Below are 27671 nucleotides of genomic sequence, written 5' to 3' on the forward strand. Positions count from 1 at the left end.
ATGTGCCTGTTCCGTTTTGCTCGTTTTTGTTCAGGAGGACGAATCTGCGGATTGATATGCCCGTTCCATTTTTGTTCTTTTTCTTTTCCAGCAAGATTGTGTGCTGGAAAGTCGTGCTGCCTTTCTTTTCTTACTTGGTTTCATGGCTACCCAGAGAAATGAAAACTTTTAGAGTTATATACTTTGATAATCAATGAACCTTTGAACAATCTATTTTCCTACCCTTCCTTATGTTGTTTATAATGAAGGATGAGACCTTTCATCAGGATAGTCCTAATGAAGCACCTCAGCCTGAAATATCAAATGTTTATTCGCCACCTGCTGAGTTCCTCCCTACAGCATTTTGTGTGTGTTGCTCAGTATTTCTAACATCTACTTGTGTATAAGTCTTGTAATAAATTCATTTTCACAACATGGTTATAATATATTATTCAATACCAACAGAGCTCTTTGGCCAGCAAAATGAGCAGCCTATTTATTTCAATTGATAAATTATTTTTAGGGATTTTAAAAAGTCAAACAAAAAATTACATCCTTTCCCATCTGCGTGTTATTTTTTTCCTGCTGCACTTCATTGATACCGGTTTGACACAAGTTTACCCTCCTCAGTTGTCCTTCACAGCACAGTGACTAATCACAGAACCATACAGCATAGGAACAGGCCCTCCGGCAAAACTTGTCCATGCTGACTAAAAGGCCCACCCAAGCTTGACCCATGTGCCTGCATTTGACACACATCCCTCAAGAATGTCTAAATCTTAATGGTTAGGAAGATATGGTCTTGCCAACTTGGTCTCATACCACAGTGGGTCTCCAGTTATAATCTTGTACAGGAAAACAGCTTGAAAATCTAACTGGCGAAATCAGTACCGGTCCTTTCTGGACAGAACATTTAAGTGCTGCCGCCAGAGTAGCTGAGTTCAAATTCTGATTAAGATCTACCCTATGTTTACCTATTGTCAAAGAGGTTATGTTTGTGAATATCTCTGAGATGCTCAAGCATTCATAGACACTCAAAACTATTAAATACATTTGATTTAAATGATTAAAATATAGAAAATCTAGAAGATAATTAAATTGAAATCAATTTACATCAAAATTAAATGAAAATTACCTCTTCCCTGATGCTTGTGCCTGCAGTTATTGCTTTGAGAAGTATCAAGTGGAGAATAATCACACCTGCATGCACTAGTTCAACCTGTTTCTGAGCTCAGTATTCTATATAATCCTCTGTGATCATCTTGTTTAGCTCCTACAAAAAGGATTTCCCCTATTTTGACATGTTTTGATGGAAAAAAACAGCTCCATTTTGACAAGGAGAATATTTTAACTTACTCCACAGCAGGATACTGACGGGTCTGGATCAATCACATATTTTAAGTACCATTTGATTTTCACTGAAGTTAACAGAAGAAAACTGGAAATGGTATAAAAAGGGCATTTATCATGTCCCACCACATACCTTCTGGTGGGACAAGAATTACTAACACTATCCTGGTTTATGTATACATTTCTAATGCAAAATTTATAAGTAAACAAAGAATTCCTCTAATTAGTTATGCCAGCCAATGGTAAATACCATACAAATCACAAAGGAATATTTAAAAGCTTAAAAAACACTCCAGCACAGCTATATAGATGAACATTTTTAAAAAATCAATAAAGAACTTTGTAAAACAGATGAAAGAATAATTAATTTCAGGTTAACTTTTATTGACATAATGTTGTTCAGTCACAATCTCTGACTGCAGTTCATGGATAGTTTTTATTTACTTTTATGATTGATGATTATAATTGATACTTACTGAAGTATTCTCTCTTTTTTTCCCACTGATAGTCCCTCCAGTGATCAGAGTGTACCCAGAGAGCCAGGCACAAGAGCCCGGTGTGGCTACAAGTTTGAGATGCCATGCGGATGGAATCCCCAACCCAAAAATTACCTGGCTGAAAAATGGTTTAGACATTACTTCAACTTTGCCTAATCAACTTGTGCTGCTAGGTAGTATCTAATTCCACCCGCATTATGCATTCTTGAATACAGTGATATTTGCTTTTATATAGCACTTTACCTCATCAAAACTTAGTAAAGCATTTCACAAGTTTAATGTCTTGTGAGGCTCAATAACTGATTATACAGGCAAAAGCTACAGACTTACTAAAACAGGCAAATTCTATAACTATACTATTTTTCTGCATTGGCAAGCTCCCAACAGCAACAGCTTGATTACTGAGCATAAAATCTGTTTTGCCATGAATAATTACTCAGATCATTTGGACTAAAAACTTTTGTTTGAGGCTTATTAGTCAAAGGCTTCAAGTTGTTTTATAGGAGTTTTACATCAGATAATCAGTCTGACATAATAAAGATCTGCTTTGGCAAAAGGTATTAATTTGACTGCAGGCTAATTACAACAGAATCTGGGAAGAGTAGACTGGGGCAGCTGCCATTGGGTAAGACTGCATCTGACATGTGGGGTGAGCTGGTCAGAATTCTGGGCTAATATAAAACATGCATCAGATTTAGAAAGGCTGAGATTGGACTCTTGAGCAATACAAAGGAAGCTGAAAATTACGTAAACAGCAGATCGGGAGGGCTAAAAGGTACCATGAAATGCCCTTAGTGAAAAGGATTAAGGAAAATCCCAAGGCATTTTATACATACATTAAACACAAGAAGGTAGCTGGGGAAAGGATGGGACCGCTCAAGGACAAGAGAGGGAATTAATGCCCGGATCCAGCAGAAGTGGAGGAGACAGAAAATGAGTACTTTGTAATGCAATTTATCAAGGTAGGGTACATTCATATCTTTGGGTATATTGATATCTCTTCTTCAAAGTGAAATTCTCCTTCCTTGTAAATCTCCTCTGCACCCTCTCCATGCAATATAACCCTTCTATATTGTGGTGACCAGCTGTGACCAAAGCAACATTTTATAAAGACTAGCATGCTTTTACCTATTCTGTGCAATATCTAATAGGGAAACCATCCCATCTTCACCAGCCTAGCTACCTGTGCTGCTACCTTCAGGATCATTGGATTTGAGCACCAAAGTCCCTTTGTTCCTCAATACTCTCTAGGCCCTACATTTCATGGGATATGTACTTTCCTCAATTGACATCCCAAGATGTATAATCTCATGCATCAAAATTAAATTCTCTTTCTTTTTATCTGCCCAAAGTACCAGGTGATAAGTTTTGAGACCTTAGATCATCCACCTCACTTTCAATACCACCACCAATTTTTCTGTCATGTGCTAACTTACCTCTTACATTCATATCTAAGCTATTAATGTATGTAACAGCAAGAGTCCTGGCACTGATCCTTATGGTACCTGTCACCGACTTTCAATTCCAAAGCAACCCTCAAAGACAAATCTGAGAGTTGCATTTAGCATACATACTTTGATAATAAAATAAACCTTTGAACCTTCACTGTCACCCTTGGTTTTCTATTACTAAACCAGTTCAAGATCCATTTTGCCAATTTCCTTGGACCCCATGTGATCTAACCTTTTGGACCTACATTCCAATTGGGACCTTGTCAATGGCCTTACTGAAGCCCGTATAAGCCATATTGCCCTCCTCACTGTATTTAATTACCTCTTCAGAAAAGCTCAGTTAAATTATTAGACAAGATTTCCCACAAAAAATATGTTCTGACTAACCTATCCCTCGGAATGTTTTCCAGCCATTTCCCTATCACTGATTTTGGACTAACTGGCCTGCAGTCCTCTAGCTTATCCCTGTTTGCCCTGTCTTTCTTGAATAATTGTTCCACATTTTTGTCTTCCAGTCATCTAGCATCTTCATCTGCGACTACCTAAGATTTAAATACCTCCATCAGAGCTCCATCGATCTCCTCCCTTACCTTTCAAAGCAGTTGAGGACAAGTCTTGCTTTTTAACCTACTCCCTAATTCCCAAAATTAAGTTTCAGGACCTTATCGCTTTTTCTACTCATCTTATTGGTACTACAGTTTCACAATTTATGCCACAATCACTGGCTGTTCATCTTTCCCTTTAAAGTGCCCTGCAGCCACTCTGAGACCTCCCTGAGCTGTACTCCAGCAAGATAACATACCATTCCCCTGTCTTATTCACAATCAAAGCATATGCTCCCTCATGCCATTGATCCCATGTCACTATAGCTTTCCGCGGTACCGGGGTGTAAATCATGGCTCTTTCCTAAGAGACTATTCAACAGTATCCAGTATGATCCACCTGTTTGAGAGAGAGAGAGAGAGAGCACAAGTACAATTGCCACCAATATCTGCTGAAGTACCTGCTTTCATCTATTGCTCTTCCTGGTGGTCACATTTCACTTTTCCACTTGTATGTCCAGTGTTTACAATGTGACCGATTACAGTGCAGGTGACCAGGGTTTAATTCCCTCTGCTGCCTGTAAGGAGTTTGTATTTTCTCCCCATGACTGTGTGCGTTCCCTCCGGATGCCTCAGTTTCCTCCCACTGTCCAAAGACATACCGGTTGGAAGGTTAATTGTAAATTATCCCATGATCAGGAGATTGCTGGGCCTATGCCATGCTGTACCTCAGTAAGTTAAAAATAAATATGCTCTCCACAAAGTGTTCCGTACTATGGATCTCCACAGTGAGTCCATTTGCCACTTAAGCTGTGCCTTACTGTCAGTCAGGAATTGCAGGAGAACACAACAGGAACACTGAATATCTCCCAGATTTCCCATATATTGCAGGAGGAGCATTTCCACAGGGCCAAACTTTCCTGGCATACTTTCAGACTCAATATTTAATTACCCTCTTCAGCCTAGAGTTCCGTTTATATTGAGGAACCTTTCTACTTTAAACACCACTTACTTCAATATAATTCCCCTGAAAAGTTAAATAGAAAGCACCTACCTGATTGATACTTGTCATTCAGCAGCCTCTGCTGCCACGTGACACTGCTTTGAGCTCTGCTGCAGTCTCCATGAGGTGAATGAGAGCTGATTGCTGCTTCCTGTGGCTCTCTCCCATGTCCTCCCTGCTCGCTCCTTTTAATGACCAGACTATCAGGTGGATTTAAAAATATTTAACTTCTGACAATCAATGGCCACGTTTGTCACGCAATTAATCCGCTTGAATTAGTACACCCAGCATTCTAATTCTGTGCACACATGCATATTTAAAACAAATATTTAACAATAAAAATGCCTTCCTCTTTCTGATATAAACAGGCATTACTGTTATCCAAAAGGGCGTGAGCACCAATTATGAATGGTCACATCTTCTAAAATGACATTCAACCGTAAACAATCATTTGTAGGAAGGGGAAGTCATTGGCGCATAATTGTATATATCCATAAACACAATGAACTGTCACCCAAAAAGAACATTAACAATTAAAAGCATCTAATTTTGCAAATGATCTTGGTGTCAATTTAAAACAGAATTCAGATAACCTGTACAAAAATTGACCAAAATCCTGTGGCAACCCACTTTCTGCGCAGGCGAACCGACTCACAAATAGCCAGCGCGCGGGGAGAGACTTTGGTAATGCACCTCTGACGTCATTTCTACCCGGAGAGGGCGGGCACTAGGGATGACATGCCAGCGCCGTGAAGTTTGAATAAACTAGTCTCGAAACGACTTACCAACTGCGTGTCGTCTCTAGCTCTGTATGTAGTACATCGCTACATTGGTGACCCCGACGGTCCAAACGGGATTTGGACCAAAAATGACCGACTGTTCATGCAGTTTCACTAAAACTGCCGACTTTCTGGATGCTGCGACCACACGTGTGGTTTAGCCAAGCAGAAGCCCAGTTCCAGATTCGGCAGATATCCTCTGATTCCACGCGTTACTACCACATGGTGAGCACCCTTGACCAGGAGACGGCCGCCCAGGTTGCGGATTTCATACAGTCGCCCCCGGAAGAAAGCAAATATGAAGCATTCAAAGCGCTGCTCAGTGGGACCTTTGGCCTCTCACGGCGTGAGCGGGGTGCCCGCCTGCTTCACCTGGACGGTTTGGGAGGCAGACTGCCATCAGCATTGATGAACGAGATGCTGGCCCTGGCTGACAGACACAAGCCCTGCCTCATGTTTGAGCAAGCGTTCCTAGAGTAGCTGCCCGAGGACATACATCTGCTGCTGGCCGACGCAGATTTCAGCGACCCCCGGAAGGTGGCGGCCCGGGCAGACGTGCTGTGGAAAGCCAAGAGGGAGAGCATGGCATCCGTCGGTCAGATTACCAGGTCACACGCCCAACAGCAGACCAGACCAGGCCCGGCAGGGGGGCGCACATAACACAGAGGCAGGAGTGAGGAGGACAGTGAACAGTGGTGTTTCTACCACCAGCGGTGGGGCACAGAAGCCCGCCGTTGTTGCCCGCCCTGCAAGGGCCAGGGCCAACAGCCACTAATGGCTATGGTGGCTGGCCACCAGGACAGCCTCTTGTACGTCTGGGACAAACAGTCGGGACGCCGCTTCTTGGTCGACACCGGAGCAGAAATCAGCGTCTTGCCCCCCACAGGGTACGACACCCGCAACAGGAAGCCAGGACCCACCCTGAGGGCCGCAAACGGCAGCATGATATGGACCTACGGCACCCGCACAGTGCAGCTGCAGTTCGGCGCCAGCCGGTTCACGAGGGACTTCATACTGGCCGCGTTGGCCCAACTACTCCTGGGGGCGGACCTTGCGAGCTCACAGCCTGCTGGTCGACTTGCAAGGGAAAAGACTGGTACATGCCGAGACTTTCCAGATGTTCTCCCTGGGTGAAGCCAAGTTGCCGGCCCCACACCTGGACTCCATCACGCTGTCGGACAACGAATTCACCAGAATCCTGGTGGACTTTCCATCGATTCTGGCACCACAGTTCACGGCAGCCATGCCCAGACACGGGGTACAGCACCACATCCCGACCCAGGAACCACCCCTCCATGCCCGCGCATGAAGACCCCCCCCTGAAAAGCTCCGCCTGGCGAAGGAGAAGTTCAAGAGGATGGAGGAATTGGGGATCGTACGGAGGTCGACAGCCCATGGGCCTCCCCCCGCACATGGTGCCCAAAGCAGCCGGGGGTTGGAGACCATGCGGCGACTACTGCAGACTGAACGAGGCTACAACTCCAGACCACTACCCAATGCCGCACATACAGGACTTTGCAGCAAACCTGCATGGGGCAAGAATATTTTCCAAAGTAGACCTCGTCTGGTGATACCATCAAATCTCGGTGCACCCCGAAGACATCCCCAAAAGAGCACTCATCACCCTGTTCGGCCTGTTTGAGTTCCTCCGAATGCCGTTCGGCCTGAAGAATGCCGCACAGACGTTCCAGCGGCTAATGGATGCGGTGGGACGCGACCTGGACTTTGCGTTCATCTATTTGGACGACATCCTTATAGCCAGCAGTAGTCGCCAGGAGCATCTGTCTCACTTCCGCCAGCTCTACTCCCACCTGAGTGATTTCGGCCTCACGATCAACCCGGCCAAATGCCAGTTCGGTCTTGATACCATTGACTTCCTGGGCCACAGGATTACCAAAGACGGGGCAACACCTCTGCTCGCCAAGGTAGACGCGATCCGCCACTTTGCCCGGCCCAACACGGTCAAAGGCCTACAGGAGTTCGTTGGTATGGTGAACTTCTACCACCATTTCCTCCCCTCAGCAGCCCATATCATGCGCCCTTTGTACACCCTGATGTCGGGTAAAGGCAAGGACATTACTTGGGATGAGGAGGCCGTGGCCGCTTTCGTTAAAGCCAAGGAAGCCTTGGCAGATGCCGCGATGCTGGTGCACCCCAGAACGGACGTTCCGACCGCCCTCACAGTGGATGCATCCGACACAGCAGTCGGTGGGGTGCTGGAGCAGCTCATCGAGGGGTGCTGGCAACCCCTGGCGTTCTTCAGCAAGCACCTACGACCACCCGAACTCAAGTACAGTGCTTTCGACCGGGACCTGTTGGCACTGTATCTGGCAATCCGGCATTTCAGATACTTCTTAGAAGGCAGGCCTTTCACTGCATTCACGAAGGTGTCCGATCCATGGTCAGCTCACCAACAGAGACATCTGTCCTACATATCCGAGTACACGACGGACATCCAGCATGTCTCGGGAAAGGACAACGTTGTGGCAGACACACTCTCCAGACTAGCTGTCCAGGCCCTGTCCCTGGGGGTGGACTATGCAGCACTGGCAGAGGCGCAGCAGGCGGACGACGAGATGCCCAGCTACAGGACCGCAGTCTCGGGTTTGCAGCTGCAGGACTTTCTCGTAGGCCCAGGTGAGAGGACCCTTCTGTGCAATGTGGCTACCGGCCAACCTCGCCCCATCGTCCCGGCAGCCTGGAGGCAGCGAGTTTTCGACTCCATACACGGTTTGGCGCACCCATCTATCAGGACAACCATCTGGCTGGTCTCCAGCAAGTTTGTGTGGCATGGACTTCGCAAGCAGGTCAGTGAATGGGCCAGAACGTGCGCGCAGTGCCAAACAGCCAAGGTACAGTGGCACACTAAAGTCCCACTGCAGCAGTTCGAACTCACCCACCAGAGGTTCGACCACATTCATGTGGCCCCCCTATCAGTGTCCCGAGGAGCGCGGTACCTCCTAACTATGGTAGACTGGTTCACGAGGTGGCCAGAGGCGGTCCCGTTCACCCACACATCTGCCGAATCTTGCGCCCGAGCACTGATTACAACCTGGGTAGCACGTTTCGGGGTACCAACCCACATTACCTCCGACAGAGGCGCCCAGTTCACCTCCAGCCTGTGGTCAGCTGTGGCCAGCCTGTTGGGAACGCAGCTACACCACACAACTGCCTACCACCCACAGTCGAACGAACTAGTGGAACGCTTCCACCATCACTTGAAGTTGGCTCTCATGGCCCGCCTGAGAGGACCTAACTGGGTGGACGAGCTTCCCTGGGTCCTGCTTGGAATTCGTACAGCGCCCAAGGAGGATCTGCACGCCTCGTCGGCCGAGTTGGTGTACAGCGCACCCCGGCCGTCCCGGGAGAGTTCATACCAGCCCCAAGGGGGCAAGAGGAAGAACCAGCAGCAGTCCTGGACAGACTACGCGAAAGGCTCAGCAACCTGGCCCCCGTGCCAACTTCACAGCATGGACGGACCCCGACCCACGTACCCAAAGACCTGCAGGACTGTAAGTTTGTGTTTGTACGAAGGGGCAGACACTGGGCACCGCTACAGTGATCGTACAAGGGGCCGTTCAAAGTGATCAACAACAACGGGTCCACGTACATTCTGGACATTGGGGGGAAAGAGGAGGTTTTCACGTTGGACCGACTCAAACCAGCCCATGTGGACTTGGCGCAGCCGGTCGAGGTTCAAGCACCGCGCCGCAGAGGCCGACCTCCCAAACAGAGGCTGATCCAGACTGTGGACATTGTGGGGTGTATCGCTGGTTCTGGGGGGGGAGGTTATGTGGTGACCCACTTTCTGCGCAGGCGAATCAGCTCACAAATAGCCAGCGCGCGGGGAGAGACTTTGGTAATGCACCTCTGACGTCATTTCCACCCGGAGAGCGTGTGCTCTAGGGATGAAATGCCAGCGCCACCAAGTTTGAATAAACTCGTCTCGAAATGACTTACCGACTGCATGTCATCTCTAGCTCTGTATGTAGTACATTGCTACACCACTATGCAATGAGACAGATATGGAGTTTATTTTTAGTCCAGTCTGGCAGAGTTTGAATTAATATTTCCAGCTAGACATGTGCTCATGACGTATGTGGGCCCCACATTCTTTGCACAAAGACATAAGTACTTAAACACACCTGGATATAACCAGGAAGGAAGCCTTACTAGTGTCCTACCTTGCTAATAATGGACCACATCTGATATCTCAAGAACCAACTCTCACCAAGGCAAAATTCAGTGATGAAATTGACCACTACTGTACCTTAAAAGTTGGCAATGCAGACTTTGCTCAATTAATGAAAAAGGCATTTGAAGAGACATGTGTTAGGGTTCGTAATTTGAGGGCTTGCTATGTTGGCGCCAGAAGCATTGTGTTTATTGTGGGTTCCCTCCACCACATTCATGCCACAAACAATGCATTTCACTGTATGTGTCGATATGCAGTGACAACTAAAGCTAATCTTCAATCTTTAAATACTTTGAATCGAGCACAAAACAATGAGCTGAACAGCATTGATAGCTGTTCTTCTTTACACTTCTAAGACCTGGACTGCTAAAAGCAGTCTTTGCTGGAATAACAACAACAACACTACCTTAGCAAAGTCCTCAAAATTCACTGGAAGGACTTTCAAAGCCATGTCTTCCCGGCTGTGGTTACACTCAGTTATTTGTATGCCATACACCAGGCTCCCAAAACCAATGTTGCATTGTGCATTCCTTTGTGGGAGGAGATTACCAAGTTATCAGAAGATTAAACATTAGACTCAAAACTTCCTTGAAGAAATGCAGTTTTCCCATCAACTCCCAGAAGTCTGTGGCTGATGAACACTAAAAGCAGAAAAAGAGAATTTGGGGTGGTACTGAGAACCTCATTGACACGTTCAGTAAAATCACAATGGAGCCTTGGGTACATAAGAGCAAGAGCATCCCACATCTGCCTCATCTACAGAAGAGACTGCACAGTGGCCTAATGAGCCTATCTCTTTCCCCGTTTGAATGCTTCACCTACCCTCCCCATCAATAGAAGCCCTCACATACCTATCTGACTCCCAAATATGGATTCATCTGACAGTTTACCACAAAAGTGCAATCTCAGATTGGACTGAGGTTTTATTGGAGTTGGATGGTGTATTGTGGAGGCAGAGGTCAGGACTGATGTTGGAGACAGAATTCAGGCTGAATTTAGATCTCCACCAGGGATTTGAGGGTCAAGGCAAAATTGTTAGATGCAAGTGTGATCAAAGAGTTGGGGGTGAGATGAAAGGCTGGGAGGAAATAGTATTGTGGGGCAGGGATCCAAAGGAGAGGAGAGAAGTAAAGGAAATCCTTCCAAAGGGTTTTCTCATCAAAGGCTCAGGTTTCCTCATAGTTGTTCTAAAACAGTCTAACAACAGGCACATCAGAATCAGGTTTATTATCACTGACATGTTGTGAAATTTGCTGTTTGTGGCAACACTACAATGCAACACATAAGAAGTACTACAAACATAGAAACATAGAAAACCAACAGCACAATCAGGCCCTTTGGCCCACAAAGCTGTGATGTACATGTACTTAACTGAGAAGTTACCTAGGGTTACCCATAGCCCTCTATTTTTCTGAGCTCCATATACCTGTCCAGGAGTCTCTTAAAAGATCCTATCATCTCTGCCTCCACCACCATCACCGGCAGCCCATTCCACGCACTCACCAGTTTCTGCGTAAAAAACTTACCCCTGAAATCTCCTCTGTACCTACTTCCCAACATCTTACAGTTGTGCCCTCTTGTGCTAGCCATTTCAGCCCTGGGGGAAAACACGTCTGACTATCCACACGATCAATGAGTCTCAACATCATATACACCTCTATCAGGTCACTTCTCATCCTTCATCGCTCCAAGAGAAAAAGACCGAGTTCTCTCAACATATTCTCATAAGGCATGCTCCCCAAACAGGCAACATCCTTGTAAATCTCCTCTGCACCCTTTCTATGGCTTCCACATCCTTCCTGTAGTGAGGCAGCCAGAACTGAGCACAGTACTCCAAGTGGGGTCTGACCAGGGTCCTATATAGCTGCAACCTTACCTCACAACTTCTAAACTCAATCTCATGATTGATGAAGGCCAATGCACCGTATGCTTTCTAAACCACAGAGTTAATCTGCACAGCAGTTTTGAGTGTCCTATGGACTCAGACCCCAAGATCCCTCTGATCCTCCACACTGCCAAGAATCTTACCATTAATACTATATTCTGCCATCATATTTGACCTGCCAAAGTGAACCACCTCACACTTACCTGGTTTGTACTCCATCTGCCACTTCTCAGCCCAGTTTTGCATCCTATCAATGTCCCACTACGACAGCCCTCCACAACACCTCCAACCTTTGTGTCATCAGCAAATTACTAACCCATCCCTCCACTTCTTCATCCAGGTCATTTATAAAAATTACGAAGAGTAGGGGTCCCAGAACAGATCCCTGAGGCACACCACTGGTCACCGACCTCCATGCAGAATATGACTCATCTACAACCACTCTTTGCTTTCTGTGGGCAAGCCAGTTCTGGATCCACAAAGCAATTTCCCCTTGGATCCCATGCCTCCTTTCAAGTTACAATAAAAATTAAAATAAATAAGTAGTGCAAAGGAAGGTTACGGAGGTAGTATTCATGAGTTAGTGGACCATTCAGAAATTTGATTATGAAGAGGAGGAAGGTGTGACTAAAACATAGAGAGTGCATCTTCAGTCACCTCTACCTCCTCCCTGAGGAAAAGGGCATGTCCCAGATGTGAGAGTTCTTGATGAAGGATGCCACTTCTTGAGGCACTGACTTTTGAAGATGACTTCAATGTGAAAGAGGCCTGTGTCTGTGATGGAGCTGATTGAGTCTACAACCCTCTACAGCTCCTTACAATCTTGTGCACTGGAGCAACCATTATAGTGCTCCCCACCGTATAGCTGCAGAAATTTGCTAGAATCTTTGGTGACATACCTACCTACCAAATCTCCTCAAACTCCTAATGCAATTTAGTCAATGGCAAGCATTTCAGGACAGTGTAACTTAAATGTCACAGGCACTACTGTAAGGGAAAATAGCAAGGAAAATGATGTCACTCCATGCACAATGAACAAAGAATTAAAATACTGCTGGTGGGAAAAAACAGATCTGTGAATTTGTAGATCTTCAACTCCTAGAGATGGTTCATGACCTGCTGCACATCAATGGGTTGTCACTAGATCTGACTGAGAATTTATGGTTCACAAATATGGATTTTGTATAATCCTTATGTTTAAGGGCAAGACTTAACATTGAGTCCACTTTAAAATGCCTACATAGTACATTGATAACTTTGCACATAACTTAATTTTCTCTGCATATTGATTTTTTTCTAACTGCTACCAGCCAGAAAGTCCTGATGGCAATTGAGTCAAGTTTTCCCCCAGATTAATGAGATCTAACAATGTTCAGAGCTGACCATATTAACTGATATCATCATTAACCCAGTTTCAGTTTAATGTGCTAGTTCGCTTTCTTTCTAACACTGGCATCAGCAACTTCTTCAAAAGATGTTTGCAAAAATGTCATCCAATCCAGCAAACAATGAAAAGAAATCAGGTTCTTGGTCATGTAAAGGTAGATCTGGTTACGAGCTCCCACTTTTAAAAGCTGACAATTCAATTTTAAAGCTCATATCATCACTTTCAAATCACTGTATGGCCTTCACCAACTCTAGTTCTTGAACTGGAATTGGAATATTATGTCATGTGTACAGAGATACAGTGTAAAGCTGGTCTTGCATACTGTTCATACAGATCAAATCATTACTTTGAGGAATGACAAAGTAAACTTCTTGAACTGTCCTCCAAGTTCCCTATATTCCCTTTGTACATTCCTTTCTTTCAATTAATAGCTATTCCAAAACCTATGTAAAGTCCTAGAATTCCCACTTTAATCTTCCACTTCATTCCCTTTATCTTTCAATACATTCTTTAAAAATAGTCCAAGTTTTCTTTTATCTTGCTTAATAGCTTTTCATATAGTTTTGTATCAAATTTAGTAGAATTATTCTCGTGCAACATCTTGAGATGCTTTACTACATTAAAAATGCTATATAAATGCTGTTATGATTCTAAATGGTGTCCATCAATGCAGAGTTATTGTTTTGTGCATTTTTGTTTGTTGTATTCTGTGTTTCTACTACAGCAAATGGAGGTGAAATTCACATTAACAGTGTACGATACGAAGACACTGGGGCATATACTTGTATTGCGAAGAATGATGCAGGAGTTGACGAAGATATCTCTTCACTTTTTGTTGAGGATTCAGCTCGAAAGACTCGTATGTCTAAAATGCATTAAACCACTTGTTATGATTGAACTTTCTCCAAAGCTTATTTGGTGTAAGAAAATAATCAAAATAACATCTGTTTTTAGTTATTTTGGATGTTAGCATGAGAGGACTGAATGCTACAGTGAGTTGGAATACTACAAACACAGAATAAACTGATGAAAGTTTATTTGAAATTAATCTGAAATTTAGTAAAGTTGCTTTGATCATAAATTAACAGAACTAATTCTAAAATCTATACACCTGTAAGTCTTAATCATGGCAAATTTTAAATATTTTATACAAGGAAAGCGATATGGGGGGAGCAAAACTGGTTTTTTTAATTTGATGAATAATAAGGTTGCCAAACCAAGCAATGTCAGTTCAAAAAAGTATTTTTTTCAATTAGAATTTTCTAATAAAATTTAAGTAGGAACATGATAGGATCTATTAATCTAATACAAATTATAAGAAAAGAAAGTCAGTGTGACTAAACTCTAATAACCATATAACCATATAACAATTACAGCACAGAAACAGGCCATCTCGGCTCTTCTAGTCCATGCCGAATGCTTACTCTCACCTAGTCCCACTGACCTGCACTCAGCCCATAACCCTCCATTCCTTTCCTGTCCATATACCTATCCAATTTTTTTTTAAATGACAAAATCGAACCTGCCTCTACCACTTCTGCTGTACACTCGTTCCACACAGCTACCACTCTCTGAGTAAAGAAGTTCCCCCTCGTGTTACCCCTAAACTTTTGCCCCTTAACTCTCAACTCATGTCCTCTTGTTTGAATCTCCCCTACGCTCAATGGAAAAAAACCTATCCACACCAACTCTATCTATCCCCCTCATAATTTTAAATACCTCTATCAAGTCCCCCCTTAACCATCTACGTTCCAAAGAATAAAGACCTAACTTGTTCAACCTTTCCCTGTAACTTAGGTGCTGAAACCCAGGTAACATTCTAGTAAATCTCCTCTGTACTCTCTCTATTTTGTTGACATCTTTCCTATAATTCAGTGACCAGAAATACAAAACACCCTTTTCCATATTTCTTAAATCAAAGACTACCTCAACTCAACATTTTTAACATTGCCTTCTTCTACATTGCATCTAGTGAAAGAATATTTTGTTCTTTTTATATTTCCAGAGCTCTACAAGCCAGGCTCCAATCCAACACCAAACTAAACTTCATAAATTCAATAGACTGTGTCATAACATTCAAAAATCATCATGTCCTTTCCGATCTCAGCATAAACAAATTTTGTTTGATCTGTTTAAATCTACTCATGGCATTGTAAACTCCTCTTGCTATCAATTCTCTCATTTCTCAAAGGGTATTCTCCCAAATGTCCAACTCCTATTTCCCATTAACTGAAAGTCAAGAGGATGAACCTCACTTAACATTTTCATTTTTCAAATGGACTTTTGAAAAGGGGAACAGCACACCCAATGATTTTAGGCAGGGGTCCACTTTTATCTACAATGTTGGCTCCTGCTGTAGTAAGACTACTGTCCCATTTTACAAAGCAACTGGCTGGCCCATATACTAAGAATGCCATGCAACTTGTTCATGGTGATGAGTAGCTACTGTTCCCTCTAAGCTATGCTGCTGTGTGGCTGTATAGTAACTGAAATGCTCCTGCACTCGTTGCCTTTGTTTCCACACAGCTAGAATTGAACATCGCTAGAAAAAAAGTTTACAAAACGTGAAAGATTTTCTTTGATGTACTGTATTTTATTATGCCCTACAAATAATAAATAAAATCAAAAGTATGTGATTTTTCAACTTTCATTCTAAATATTCATAGTATGCATATTACAAAAAACATTTAAAATGCTGTGCAGAGTTCAGTCCGTATAAACATTTCCTGCTCAGGGCAGTGGTTGGTCCGTGCAGCTGTAAAAAATATTCGAGGGAATGTTGTGAACAGCGTAATTGAAGTTCTAAAGGGGACTACTGTTAGCTCCATGACACAATGAATTTTTGAAGGGAATTTTTGTTTGGCCAGAAGATGGAAGAGACTTCCCTCAACTCACCAAAACAAAAGCTTTGAAATACCTTGACCTAGGACCAACTATTCTTTTTCTTTCAAAATTGCTAGCTAGACTCAAACTGCACACCAAAGCAGCATTAAAGCCAACTGGCTCCACAACACTTCTAGTCAACAATCCCTTCCTCTGAGATGCCATTTGCACTTCTATGTATTGTATCATGGTTCTATTTATTGCTTTGTGTTCTTATTACTTGTTAAGCCTGAAGGCTTTTCACTTAATTTTAGGTCCTGTAGATTTTAAATTAAAAGCTTCTTATGATACGTGTTATATGCCACACAGCTTCCATGAGCCCAGTTAGAATAGCTTGTTTTAAAATCACAACGTTAATTTTATCTAAACCAAAATTTTTCCATCAATATATTTTTAAGCAGTTGCTCGGAAGAAATCATTAAGAGCTTAGCAGACTTATTTAATCTATATGTAATAACCCAGAGAAACACTGGAAATACTGTTTGATCTGTTGCAAATTTCTTCATTTCAAACACTCTCTTGTGATATTATAGAGTCATAGATTGATAGAACACTACAGCACAGAATGAGCCCATCGAGTTTGTGCTGAACCATTAATCTGTCTAGTCCCATCGACCTGCACCCGGACCACAGCCCTCCATACTCATCCCACTCCATCCTATCCATGTACCTATCTAAACTTCTCTTAAGTATTGAAGTCGGCCCCACATTCACCACTTGCACTGGCAGTTTAATTCACTCTCTCAGCACCCTCTGAGTGAAAAATTTTCCCCTCATGTTCCGCTTAACCCATAACCTCTAGTTCTCATCTCACCCAACATCAGTGGAAAAAGACTACTTGTATTTATCCTTTTTATGAACCTCATAATTTTGTACACCTCCATCACATCTGCCATCAACCTTCTATGTTCTTGGGAATAAACTATTCAGCCTTTCCCTATAACTCAGGTTTTCAAGCACTGGCAACATCCTTATAAATTTTCACTGCATTCTTTCAATCTTATTTACATCTTACCTGTAGGTAGTTGACCAAATCTGGACAAAATTCTCCAAATTAGGTCTAAACAGCATCTTATACAATTTCAACATTTCATCCCAACTCCTGTACCCTATGTATTGGTTTATGAAGGTCAATGTGTCAAAAGAAATCCATACAAACAATATCCACTGCCTTGCCTTCATCAGCCTTCCTGGGACCTTCCTGGAAAAAAAAACTCCATAGGATTGATTAGACACAACTCACCAAGCACAAAACCATGTTAACTATCCCTGTCTATCTAAATACCTGTATATCCAGACCATTTGAATACCTTTCAATAACTTTCTCACTACTGATAACAAGCTCACCGTCCTATAATTTCTTGGCTTATTTTTAGACGGTTTCTTGAACAACAGAACAAGATTAGCTATCATCCATCCAATAGGATGATCCAATCCAATCCAAAATACAAACTCTGTACTCTCAAAATTTCACTTCTGAAGGTCTCCCGGTAAGCAAGAATACTTTTGCCAGAAAATAACCTGTCCCAATCCACACTTGCCAGTTCTTTTCTGATACCATCAAAGTTGGCCTTTCTTCAGTTTAGAAGCTCAACCTGAGGTCCAGACCTTTTCCATAGTTACCTTGAAACTAATGGCATTATGATCACTGGATGCAAAGGTTCCCCTAAGCAAGCTTCTGTCACCTGCCCTGCCTCATTCCCTAATAAGAGATTTAGTGTCACATTCTCTCTGGTTGGGACTTCTATGTTCTGATTAAGGAAACTTGACTAAACATATTTGACAAACTCTTTTCCATCCAGTCCTTCTATAGTGTGGGAGTCCTGGTGTTGATAAATCTTGATGAATGGCACTCCATTCAAGAATCTATCAACACAATACATCATTTTGTACTCTACACATGTCCTTGCAGGATAGCATTAGCTACATCCTGCTAAATAAAGTGCCTACCATCCATCCTATCTCCTCTCCTTTTCATTGTATTTGCCTGATACAGACTAACAGTGGCTCCAGTAGTCTGAGCCAGACCTAATCTCATAGACAGCATATTCATAAATAACTGATTGAACATTTCATTGCTGATAAAAATTAAAGTAGAATAGTCAATAGTCAATTAACTGAACTTTTATGACAAATTACCATTCATACATCGAGCAACTAAGAATAATTTAATATTCTTTCAGTGAAGCTTTGAATAATTTAATAGCAGATCATCAAACTCTGAAAGGGAAATATAAGCTTTATATCACCCTTGTATCTATTTTAATTCTTTGAAATATATGAACGATGTACCAGAAAGGTTTCAGGTCACCATCATTTCTTAAAATTCTCATTCCACAATAATCTATAAGATGATTATTGTCAGTTAAGGAAGGAGGAATAACTAGGATGAATAAATTTGTTTTTGAAATAATTATGATCAATTTTATAGAATATGAGAGACAGTACCTGTTAGATTTATTGACTCAGAGAATCTAATTATTCAGATTCTCCCGCTCTCCTTAGCTGTTCTATTCGTCTGGTAGGAAGACGGACTTCCCATATTCATGCATTGAAAAGGGCTTAATTGCAGTTAGTGGGATGCTTGAAATGCATCTATTTTACACAAGAAGTATCAGAAACAAGAGTGAAGAACTTAGAATATGGGTCAGTACATGTTGTGGATATCACAGAAACTTAGCTGTGACAAGAACAGGAATAGCTCCAGGATGTTTAGAGGTTTCAAAAGAGACAGGGAAGGAGGTAAAAGAAGTGAGGTAGCTTTGCTTATCAGGGATAAATTCAGAAATGCAGAAAGAGAGGACTTTGTGGAGGGATCATCGACTGAATCAGTAAGGGTGGATGTCGGAAATAGGAAGGGAGCAATCACTCTATTCGGAGTTTTCTAAAGACATTCCAGCTCAGATGAGGTGGCATATTTTGGAAAGATGCAAAAGTAACAGGGTTGTTGTCATTGAGTGCCTTCAACTTCCCTAATATTCATTGGCATCCCCTTAATGCAAAAGGTATAGTTGGGGCAGAATTTGTTCGGTGTGACCAGGATGAATTTCTGACGCAATACGTAGACAGGTTGAAGAGAGGAGAGGCCATACTGGATCTGGTACTAGGCCATGGATCTGGTCAGGTTACAGTGGGTGGGTTTTTTCAGAGACAGTGAACAGAACACCCTGTTCTTTACCATTACCTTGGACAGGGATAGGAGCAGTAAAGTATTTAATTGGGGGAGCTGAGTTACGATGTTATTAGGGAGGAACTTGGGAGCATAAATTGAGAACATATGTACTCAAGGAAATGCACAATGGAAATGTTAGGGTTTTAGGGAGCACTTGTATGGATCTCTGGATAGGTCTGTTCCATTGAGGCAGGGAAAGGATGGCAGGATGAAACAACCATGGTTGAAAAGAGATGTGGAACATCTAGTCAAGAGGAAGAAAGAAGCATACTTGAGTTTTAGGAAGCAAGACCGGGCACTGGACAGTTACAAGATAGTCAGGACAGAGCTTAAGATGGATTTAGGAGAACTGGAAAGCGGTATGGGAAGGCCTTTTCAAGTAGGATTAAGGAAATTCCTGAGACATTCTAAGATATGTGAAGAATAGGAGGATACCTACAGTGAGGTTAAGACTGATTGGGGATAGAAGTGGAAACGTGCTTGGATTTGGAGGAGGTAGTGGAGGTCCTTAATGAAGACTTTACTTCAGTATTTCTCAGTGAGAGGGACACTGACAAATGTGAGGTCAGCATAAAACAGGCTGAAATGCTTGAATATGGTGAGGCTAAGAAAGAGGATGTGCTGGAACTTTTGAAAAACATTAAGGTAGATAGGGTTGGATGGGATAAATTCCCGGTTGCATAGGGAAGTAAGGGAAGAAATTGTTGTGTCTGTTTGCAATAATGTTTGCATCCTTACTGACAATGGATGTAGTACTAGATGACTGGGAGTGGCAAACATCATTTCTTTATTCAAGAAAGGTCATAGGAAATACCCTGGGAATTACAAAATTATAGACTTAGAAACATAGAAACATAGAAAATCTACAGCACAATACAAGCCCTTTGGCCCATGATGCTGTGCCGAACATGTACTTATTTTAGAAATTACCTAGGGTTACACATAGCCCTCTATTTTTTTAAGCTCTATGTACCTATCCAGGAGCCTCTTAAAAGACCCTATTGTATCCACCTCCACCACCTTCGCTGGCAGCCCATTCCATGCACTCACCACACTCTGCGTAATAAACTTATCCCTGACATCTCCTCTGTACCTACTTCCAAGCACCTTAAAACTGTGCCCTCTCGTGCTAGCCATTTCGGCCCTGGGAAGAAGTCTCTCACTATCCACATGATCAATGCCTTTCATCATCTTATAAACCTCTATCAGGTCACCTCTCATCTTCTGTCGCTCCAAAGAGAAAAAAGCCGAGTTCACTCATCCTATTCTCATAGGGCATGCTCACAAATCCAGGCAACATCCTTGTAAATCTCCTCTGCACCCTTTCTATGGTTTCCACATCTTTCCTGTCGTGAGGTGACCAGAACTGAGCACAGTACTCCAAGTGGGGTGTTGCAACGAATGAGGCAAACCCAAACACAGGACCCAGGCATGTAGATTGAGTTAGGATGCAGACGCGGGCGTGAGCATTGAATGGCAAACAGGAAGGAGTGCAGGGAAGCAGGAGGCAGGCAGAACTTATATTGACATGGAACGTAGAAAGGGAAATGGCAGACAAAGCTTTTCTTAGCACGGAGAGATGGAGTTACACAGGTAAACCTCGGTGCTGAAATAAAACTTAGAATACTATCTTGACATGGAGAGACTGGGTTTCACAGGAAAATCTCGGAACTGGAGTAGAACTTAGAAAACTGATCTTGACACGGAGAGACAGAGTTTCACAGGCAAATCTTGGTACTGAAGCAAAACTTAGAACACACAATCCTAAGTGGATGGGAAACATTAACTACCACACTGGCTAAAACAACAATCTGGCAACTAATGGGTACAAAGTCAAGTTCTTATGCTGCAGGTCTTGATGAAAACCAGGTGTGCCGCTATCAAAAGAAATTATGAGAAAATAGGGAATTAACGGTCGGGACTATGACATGGGGTCTGACCAGGGTCCTATAAAGCTGTAACATTAGCTCTTGGCTCTTAAACTCAGTCCTATGGTTGATGAAGGCCAATGCAACGTATACCTTCTTAACCACACAGTCAACCTGCGCAGCAGCTTTGAGTGTCCTATGGACTTGGACCCCAAGATCCCTCTGATCCTTCACACTGCCAAGAGTCTCCCCATTAATACAAATTCTGCCATCATATTTGACCTACCAAAATGAACCACCTCACACTTAACTGTGTTGAACTCCATCCGCCACTTTGCAGTACAATTTGGCATCCTATCGATGTCCCACTGTAACCTCTGACAGTCCTCCACACTATTCACAACACCGCTAACCTTTGTGTCATCAGCAAATTTATTAACCATCCTTCCACTTCCTCATCCAGGTCAGTATTAAAAATCACGAAGATGATGAGTCTTGTGAGTCTTACATTAATGGTGGGCAAACTGTTGGAAATGATTCTTAGTGAATGGCTTTATGAGTATTTGAAGATACATAGTCTGATTAGTGAAGGTCGACATGGTTTTGTGAGGGGCAAGTGTTGTCTCATGAGCCTGGCTGAATTCTTTGAGGAGGTGGCAAAGCAACTTGACAAAGGCAGATCAGTGAATGTGGTGCGTATAGATTTTAGTACGCATTTGACAAGATTCTCCACAGTAGACTCATTCAGAAAGTCAGGAAGCATTGGATCTAAGGAAGCTTGTCTGAATGGATACAGAATTGGCTTGCCCACAGAAGGCAGAAGGTGGTAGTGCATAGAGTATATTCTGCTTGGAGGTTGGTGACTAATGGTATTCTACAGGGCTCTGTTCTGGGATCATTGCTCTTTGTGATTTTTATTAATGATTTAGATGAGGAAGTGGAAAGGTGGGTTAGTAAGTATGCAAGTGACAAAGATTGATAGTGTTGTGGATCATGTAGAATGTTGGTGTAGGGTTACATCGGGACTTTGATAGGATGCAGAATAGACAATAGACAATAGGTGCAGAAGTAGACCATTCAGCCCTTTGAGCCTGCACCGCCATTTTGAGATCATGGCTGATCAATTCCTATCAATACCCAGTTCCTGCCTTGTCCCCATATCCCTTGATTCCCCTATCCATAAGATACCTATCTAGCTCCTTCTTGAAAGCATCCAGAGAATTGGCCTCCACTACCTTCCGAGGCAGTGCATTCCAGACTCCCACAACTCTCTGGGAGAAGAAGTTTTTCCTTAACTCTGTCCTAAATGACCTACCCCTTATTCTCAAACCATGCCCTCTGGTACTGGACTCTCCCAGCATCTGAAACATATTTCCTGCCTCTATCTTGTCCAATCCCTTAATAATCTTATATGTTTCAGTCAGATCCCCTCTCAATCTCCTTAATTCCAGCGTGTACAAGCCCAGTCTCTCTAACCTCTCTGTGTAAGACAGTCCAGACATCTCAGGAATTAACCTCGTGAATCTACGCTACACTTCCTCTACAGCCAGGATGTCCTTCCTTAACCCTGGAGACCAAAACTGTACACAATACTCCAGGTGTGGTCTCACCAGGGCTCTGTACAAGTGCAAGAGGATTTCCTTGCTCTTGTACTCAATTCCCTTTGTAATAAAGGCCAACATTCCATTAGACTTCTTCACTGCCTGCTGCACTTGCTCATTCACCTTCAGTGACTGATGAACAAGGACTCCGAAATCTCTTTGTATTACTCCCTTACCCAACTCTATACCATTCAAATAATAATCTGCCTTCCTGTTCTTACTCCCAAAGTGGATAACCTCACACTTATTCACATTAAATACCATCTGCCAAGTATCTGCCCACTCACCCAGCCTATCCAAGTCACCCTGAATTCTCCTAACATCCTCATCACATGTCACACTGCCACCCAGCTTAGTATCATCAGCAAATTTGCTGATGTTATTTTCTATGCCTTCATCTAAATCGCTAACGTAAATGGTAAACAGCTGTGGTCCCAATACCGAGCCCTGTGGCACCCCACTAGTCACCACCTGCCATTCCGAGAAACACCCATTCACCGCTACCCTTTGCTTTCTATCTGCCAACCAGTTTTCTATCCATGTCAATGTCTTCCCCCCAATGCCCTGAGCTTTGATTTTACCCACCAATCTTCTATGTGGGACCTTATCAAATGCCTTCTAAAAATCGAGGTACACTACATCCACTGGATCTCCCCCGTCTAACTTCCTGGTTACATCCTCGAAAAACTCCAACAGATTAGTCAAGCATGATTTACCCTTAGTAAATCCATGCTGGCTCGGCCCAATCCTATCACTGCTATCTAGATATGCCACTATTTCATTTTTAATAATGGACTCTAGCATCTTCCCCACCACCGATGTCAGGCTGACAGGTCGATAGTTCTCTGTTTTCTCCCTCCCTCCTTTCGTAAAAAGTGGGATAACATTAGCCATTCTCCAATCCTCAGGAACTTATCCTGAATCTAAGGAACATTGGAAAATGATTACCAATGCATCTGCAATTTCCAGGGCCACCTCCTTTAGTACCCTAGGGTGCAGACCATCTGGACCTGGGGATTTGTCAGCCTTCAGTCCCATCAGTCTTCTCATCACCATTTCCTTCCGAATGTCAATCTGTTTCATTTCCTCTGTTACCCTATGTCCTTGGCCCATCCATACATCTGGGAGATTGCTTGTGTCTTCCTTAGTGAAAACAGATCTGAAGTACTCATTAAATTCTTCTGCCATTTCTCTGTTTCCCATAACAATTTCACCCAATTCATTCTTCAAGGGCCCAACATTGTTCTTAACTATCTTCTTTCTCTTCACATACCTAAAAAAGCTTTTGCTATCTTTCTTTATATTCCTGGCTAGCTTGCGTTCGTACCTCATTTTTTCTCCCCGTATTGTCTTTTTAGTTAAGTTCTGTTGTTCCTTAAAAACTTCCCAATCATCTGTCCTCCCACTCACCTTAGCTCTGTCATATTTCCTTTTTTTTAATGCTATGCAGTTGAACTTGGCTGAGAAATGGTAAATGAATTCAATCCAGCAAAGAGTGAAGTCATTCACTGTTGAAGGTCAAATTTGAAGGCAGAATACAGGGTTAATGACAAGATTTATAATTCTGGAGGAACAGAAAGATCTTGGGGTCCACTTCCAAAGATCCCACAAAGTTGCAGCACCTGTTGATAGAGTCGTTAAAAATGGTGAGTTAGCCTTCAGGGTATTGCATTTAGTTCAGGTTGCCTCATTTTTGGGAGAACATGACAGCTTTAGAGAGGGTGCAGAGAAGATTTACCAGGATGCTGCCTGGATTGGATTGCATGTGTTATGAGAAAAGGTAGAGTTAGCTAGGGCTATTCTCTTTGGAGTAAAGGAGGATGAGAGGCATCTTGATAGAAGTGTACAAGATGGTAAGAGCGATAGATAGCCAGAGACTTTTTCCCAGGGTGGAAATAGCTAATATGAGGGGGCATAACTGTAAGGGGTTTGCTGGGAAGTACAGTGAACATATCAGAGCTATGTTTTTACACAAAAAATAGTAGGTGCATGGAACACACTGCCAGGGTTGAAGGTAGATGCAAAGACATTAGGAACGTTTAACAGATTCTTAGATAGGAATGATAGATAGGATAGGATTCTTAGACATGGATGAAATAAAATGCAAAGTTATGTGAGAGGGAAGGGTCAATTTGATCATAGAGTAGGTTAAAGTCTTAGCACAACACCATGGACTGAAAGACCTGCACTATTCTCTGCTGTTATATGTTCTGTGTTCCTAGATTAGTTCTGTTCTGTTGTGTTCTGAGAGTTGATCTAAAGCCACTGACTCCAGGAAATGCACTACCTATGATATCTGTAGAGATCCACAGTCTGAAATGTCATAATATATAATTAAAAATGCTTCCAAAATGCACCTCCCCTCCTTGATTAAACTGTTATTTTACAAAGTTAACTATGTTGGTTTCATCTGTAATGGAGTGAAATAGTTAAGCAGCCTAACTCACTATCCTTTGCAATGGACTAATGCTTAGAGTTCTGTGTGGTGATGGAATCACCCAATATTATGCTCGTTGAAATCAAATTGAAGTTAATAAATCCATTTGCATTGGGTAGCTATGATCTAGAACCACTTGAGTTCACAGCCTGAAAACATGTTACATGGTTTAGAATGTTAGTGTGGAGATTATTCTAATCCGTGCACGATACGTTTTCTGCTTTACCTGGGGCCATGTCAAAATGTAGATGGAATAACTAATTTCTGCTGAAAATATAAGTTCAAATAGATTCATAGGCTCATGCAAGTTATCACCAAATTTCACCTCGTTTCATCCCTTACTCTTCTGACACTTTCCACTCCTTTGAGCATCTAAATCTTCTAATAGTTCCACCTCTAGGTATGAGACCCTCTCTTTGAAATCTGGTGTCTTAAATTTTACCTTCCAAAAATACACTTCCATCCCGTAAACCCTCTTTCCTTTCCAAACTCCTCAAATTGCTGTAATCTTCCAAATTAAGCACTTTCTAGACACACAGCTTACTGTAAATCACTCCAATCACCAGAATTTTCACCAAAGCCACAATAACGAAATGGCTATTTTCAAGCGCACCGAGAATATCCTACAAAAGTGACGAAAAGCTTATGTACCCACTCTTGCCCTTACCAATCTGCCTAGAACATAATTGGCCAGACCATCTTGCTTCTGCTCATATCCATTGTCATTTCAAATTGTGTATTTACTGGAGCATCACTACAAGAGTGAAGGACACAAATTTAACTCCATCACTTGAACAAGGCTTGGTCCAAGTCATATTCCTGTGATGAACTTAAAGGCAACTCTCCCAGGATGCGACAGTATTAGAGGGAAAATACCCCTGTCATGAGTTATGGAACGCTGGTAACAAAGTGCTAGCCATTCCCACCTTCCTCCTTTAATCTATAGAAGGCATGCTTTAAGTAATTTAAGGTAGTAAAACACAATTAAGGCTGAAATGTATCTTATTTTTAATGAATGTTTATAAATGTAAATGTAAACAGCTCTTTGCATGTGTGAATGAATGAAATTTTTGACATTTTTTTCCCTTTTTTTTAAATCATTTTCTGGCTTTCTCCAATCTCTGATGCTGCAGTTGCAAACATACTGTGGCGAGAGGAAGGTACTTCAGTGCATTGTTGTGTTGTAGTGATCATGTGCTTGTCCACTGTTTATAGCAAATTTATTACAGGTCCTTCTCCGTACTGTGCCTCCAAGTCTAATATCCTCACTACCTCTGAGACAGGCTGTTTCAATCATCTTTGCAAATATTGCTTACTTTTTCTGAGTAGATGCAAAAGATCCAGATTATCCTTAGGGCTACATGAATTAAACATCTCCCAGGGAATACTGTATTTCTATTACATGGATAGCCTCCTAAAATTTCTTAATCATTCTCAATCCACATACAGCAAGTTCATACATTATTAATGGAAACAAAACTCTGCCAACGTTTTTTTTGGGGGGGGGTCAAAGTTCAACATGAATATTTTTCATCTAATGATGTGCAAATAGGAGAATAATTAATTAGAGCACTGTTAACATCATTAGATTGGATAACTAATAAAATAAAGATCTGCCAAATTCTTGAATGAAAACTAATTGCAGATAATTGAAACGTTTCTACACTTTGAGTGTACATGTCGAATGGGTTCAAACCAGACAAAGCTGAGGTCAGTATTGAGTGGCATTTGTTTACAGCGCACAGACCTAGAAGAAATACTGTAGATTGGACTGTTCATAATACAAGTGTGATCTCAAACCTATAGTGATGTCTGCAGGGCAGAAATGGGACTTCAAAGAAATAAAATCCAGTCAAGATTTCTAACTAATTTATTGTCTCAGTTACCTGTTTAGGAGGTGTGTAAGCATAAGATTATCTTTGTATTAGGCATCCAAAAAAGCAAACTCTAACAATAAAAGAAAAAGTTTAAGGACAGCAATGGAATTATATACAGGAAGGACCATAAGAAAACATAAGATTTGAGAGCAGAATTAGGCCACCCGGCTGATTGAGTTTGTCCCATCATTCTATCATGGCTGATTTATTACCCCTCTCAACCCCATTTTCCTGCCTTCTCCCCATAACCACTGAAATCCTGACTAACCAAGAACCTATCAACCTCTGCTTTAAATATACCCAATGACATACCCGCCACAGGCATCTATGGCAATGAGTTCCACAGATGTAGCACCCTCTGGCTAAAGAAATTCCTTTTTGTCTCTGCTTTAAATGAATGACCTTCTATTCTGAGGGTGTACACTTTGGTCCTAGATTTGCTCACTATAGGAATCATTCTTGCCACATCTACTCTATCTAAGCCTCTCAATAATAGATAGGTTTCAATGAGATTCACCCTCCATTGCACTCCAGTGAATACAGGCCAACAAACACTCCTTATACGTTAATCCTTTCATTCCTGGAATCATTCTTATGAACCTCCTCTGGATCCTCTCTATTACTCTTTATATATTTCAAAAAAAAATTTTTGGAATTCCCTTTGATACTAACAGCTAGTTTATCTTCATATTTCATCTTTCTCTCCTTATGGTTTTTTCAGTTGCCCTAAAAGTATCGCAAACCTTTAACTTCCCATTAATTTTT

General features: G+C 42.3%; 1 protein-coding gene across 5 annotated transcripts in view; it reads left to right on the forward strand.

The window, feature by feature from the left end:
- LOC140739159 (follistatin-related protein 5-like) overlaps positions 1 to 27671 on the forward strand; it is a 672573-nt gene that overhangs the window by 607970 nt on the left and 36932 nt on the right. For 3 of the 5 annotated variants that reach the window (XM_073067157.1, XM_073067156.1, XM_073067158.1), the window contains exons 9-11: positions 1838 to 1999; positions 13793 to 13927; positions 26163 to 26189. In XM_073067157.1, coding sequence (XP_072923258.1) covers positions 1838 to 1999; positions 13793 to 13927; positions 26163 to 26189 — 324 coding nt within the window. The remainder of the gene's footprint in view (positions 1 to 1837; positions 2000 to 13792; positions 13928 to 26162; positions 26190 to 27671) is intronic. The other 2 variants (XM_073067159.1, XM_073067160.1) reach the window with 2 other exon arrangements.

The sequence above is a fragment of the Hemitrygon akajei genome, chromosome 15, assembly GCF_048418815.1.
Source record: "Hemitrygon akajei chromosome 15, sHemAka1.3, whole genome shotgun sequence".
Classification (NCBI taxonomy): domain Eukaryota; kingdom Metazoa; phylum Chordata; class Chondrichthyes; order Myliobatiformes; family Dasyatidae; genus Hemitrygon; species Hemitrygon akajei.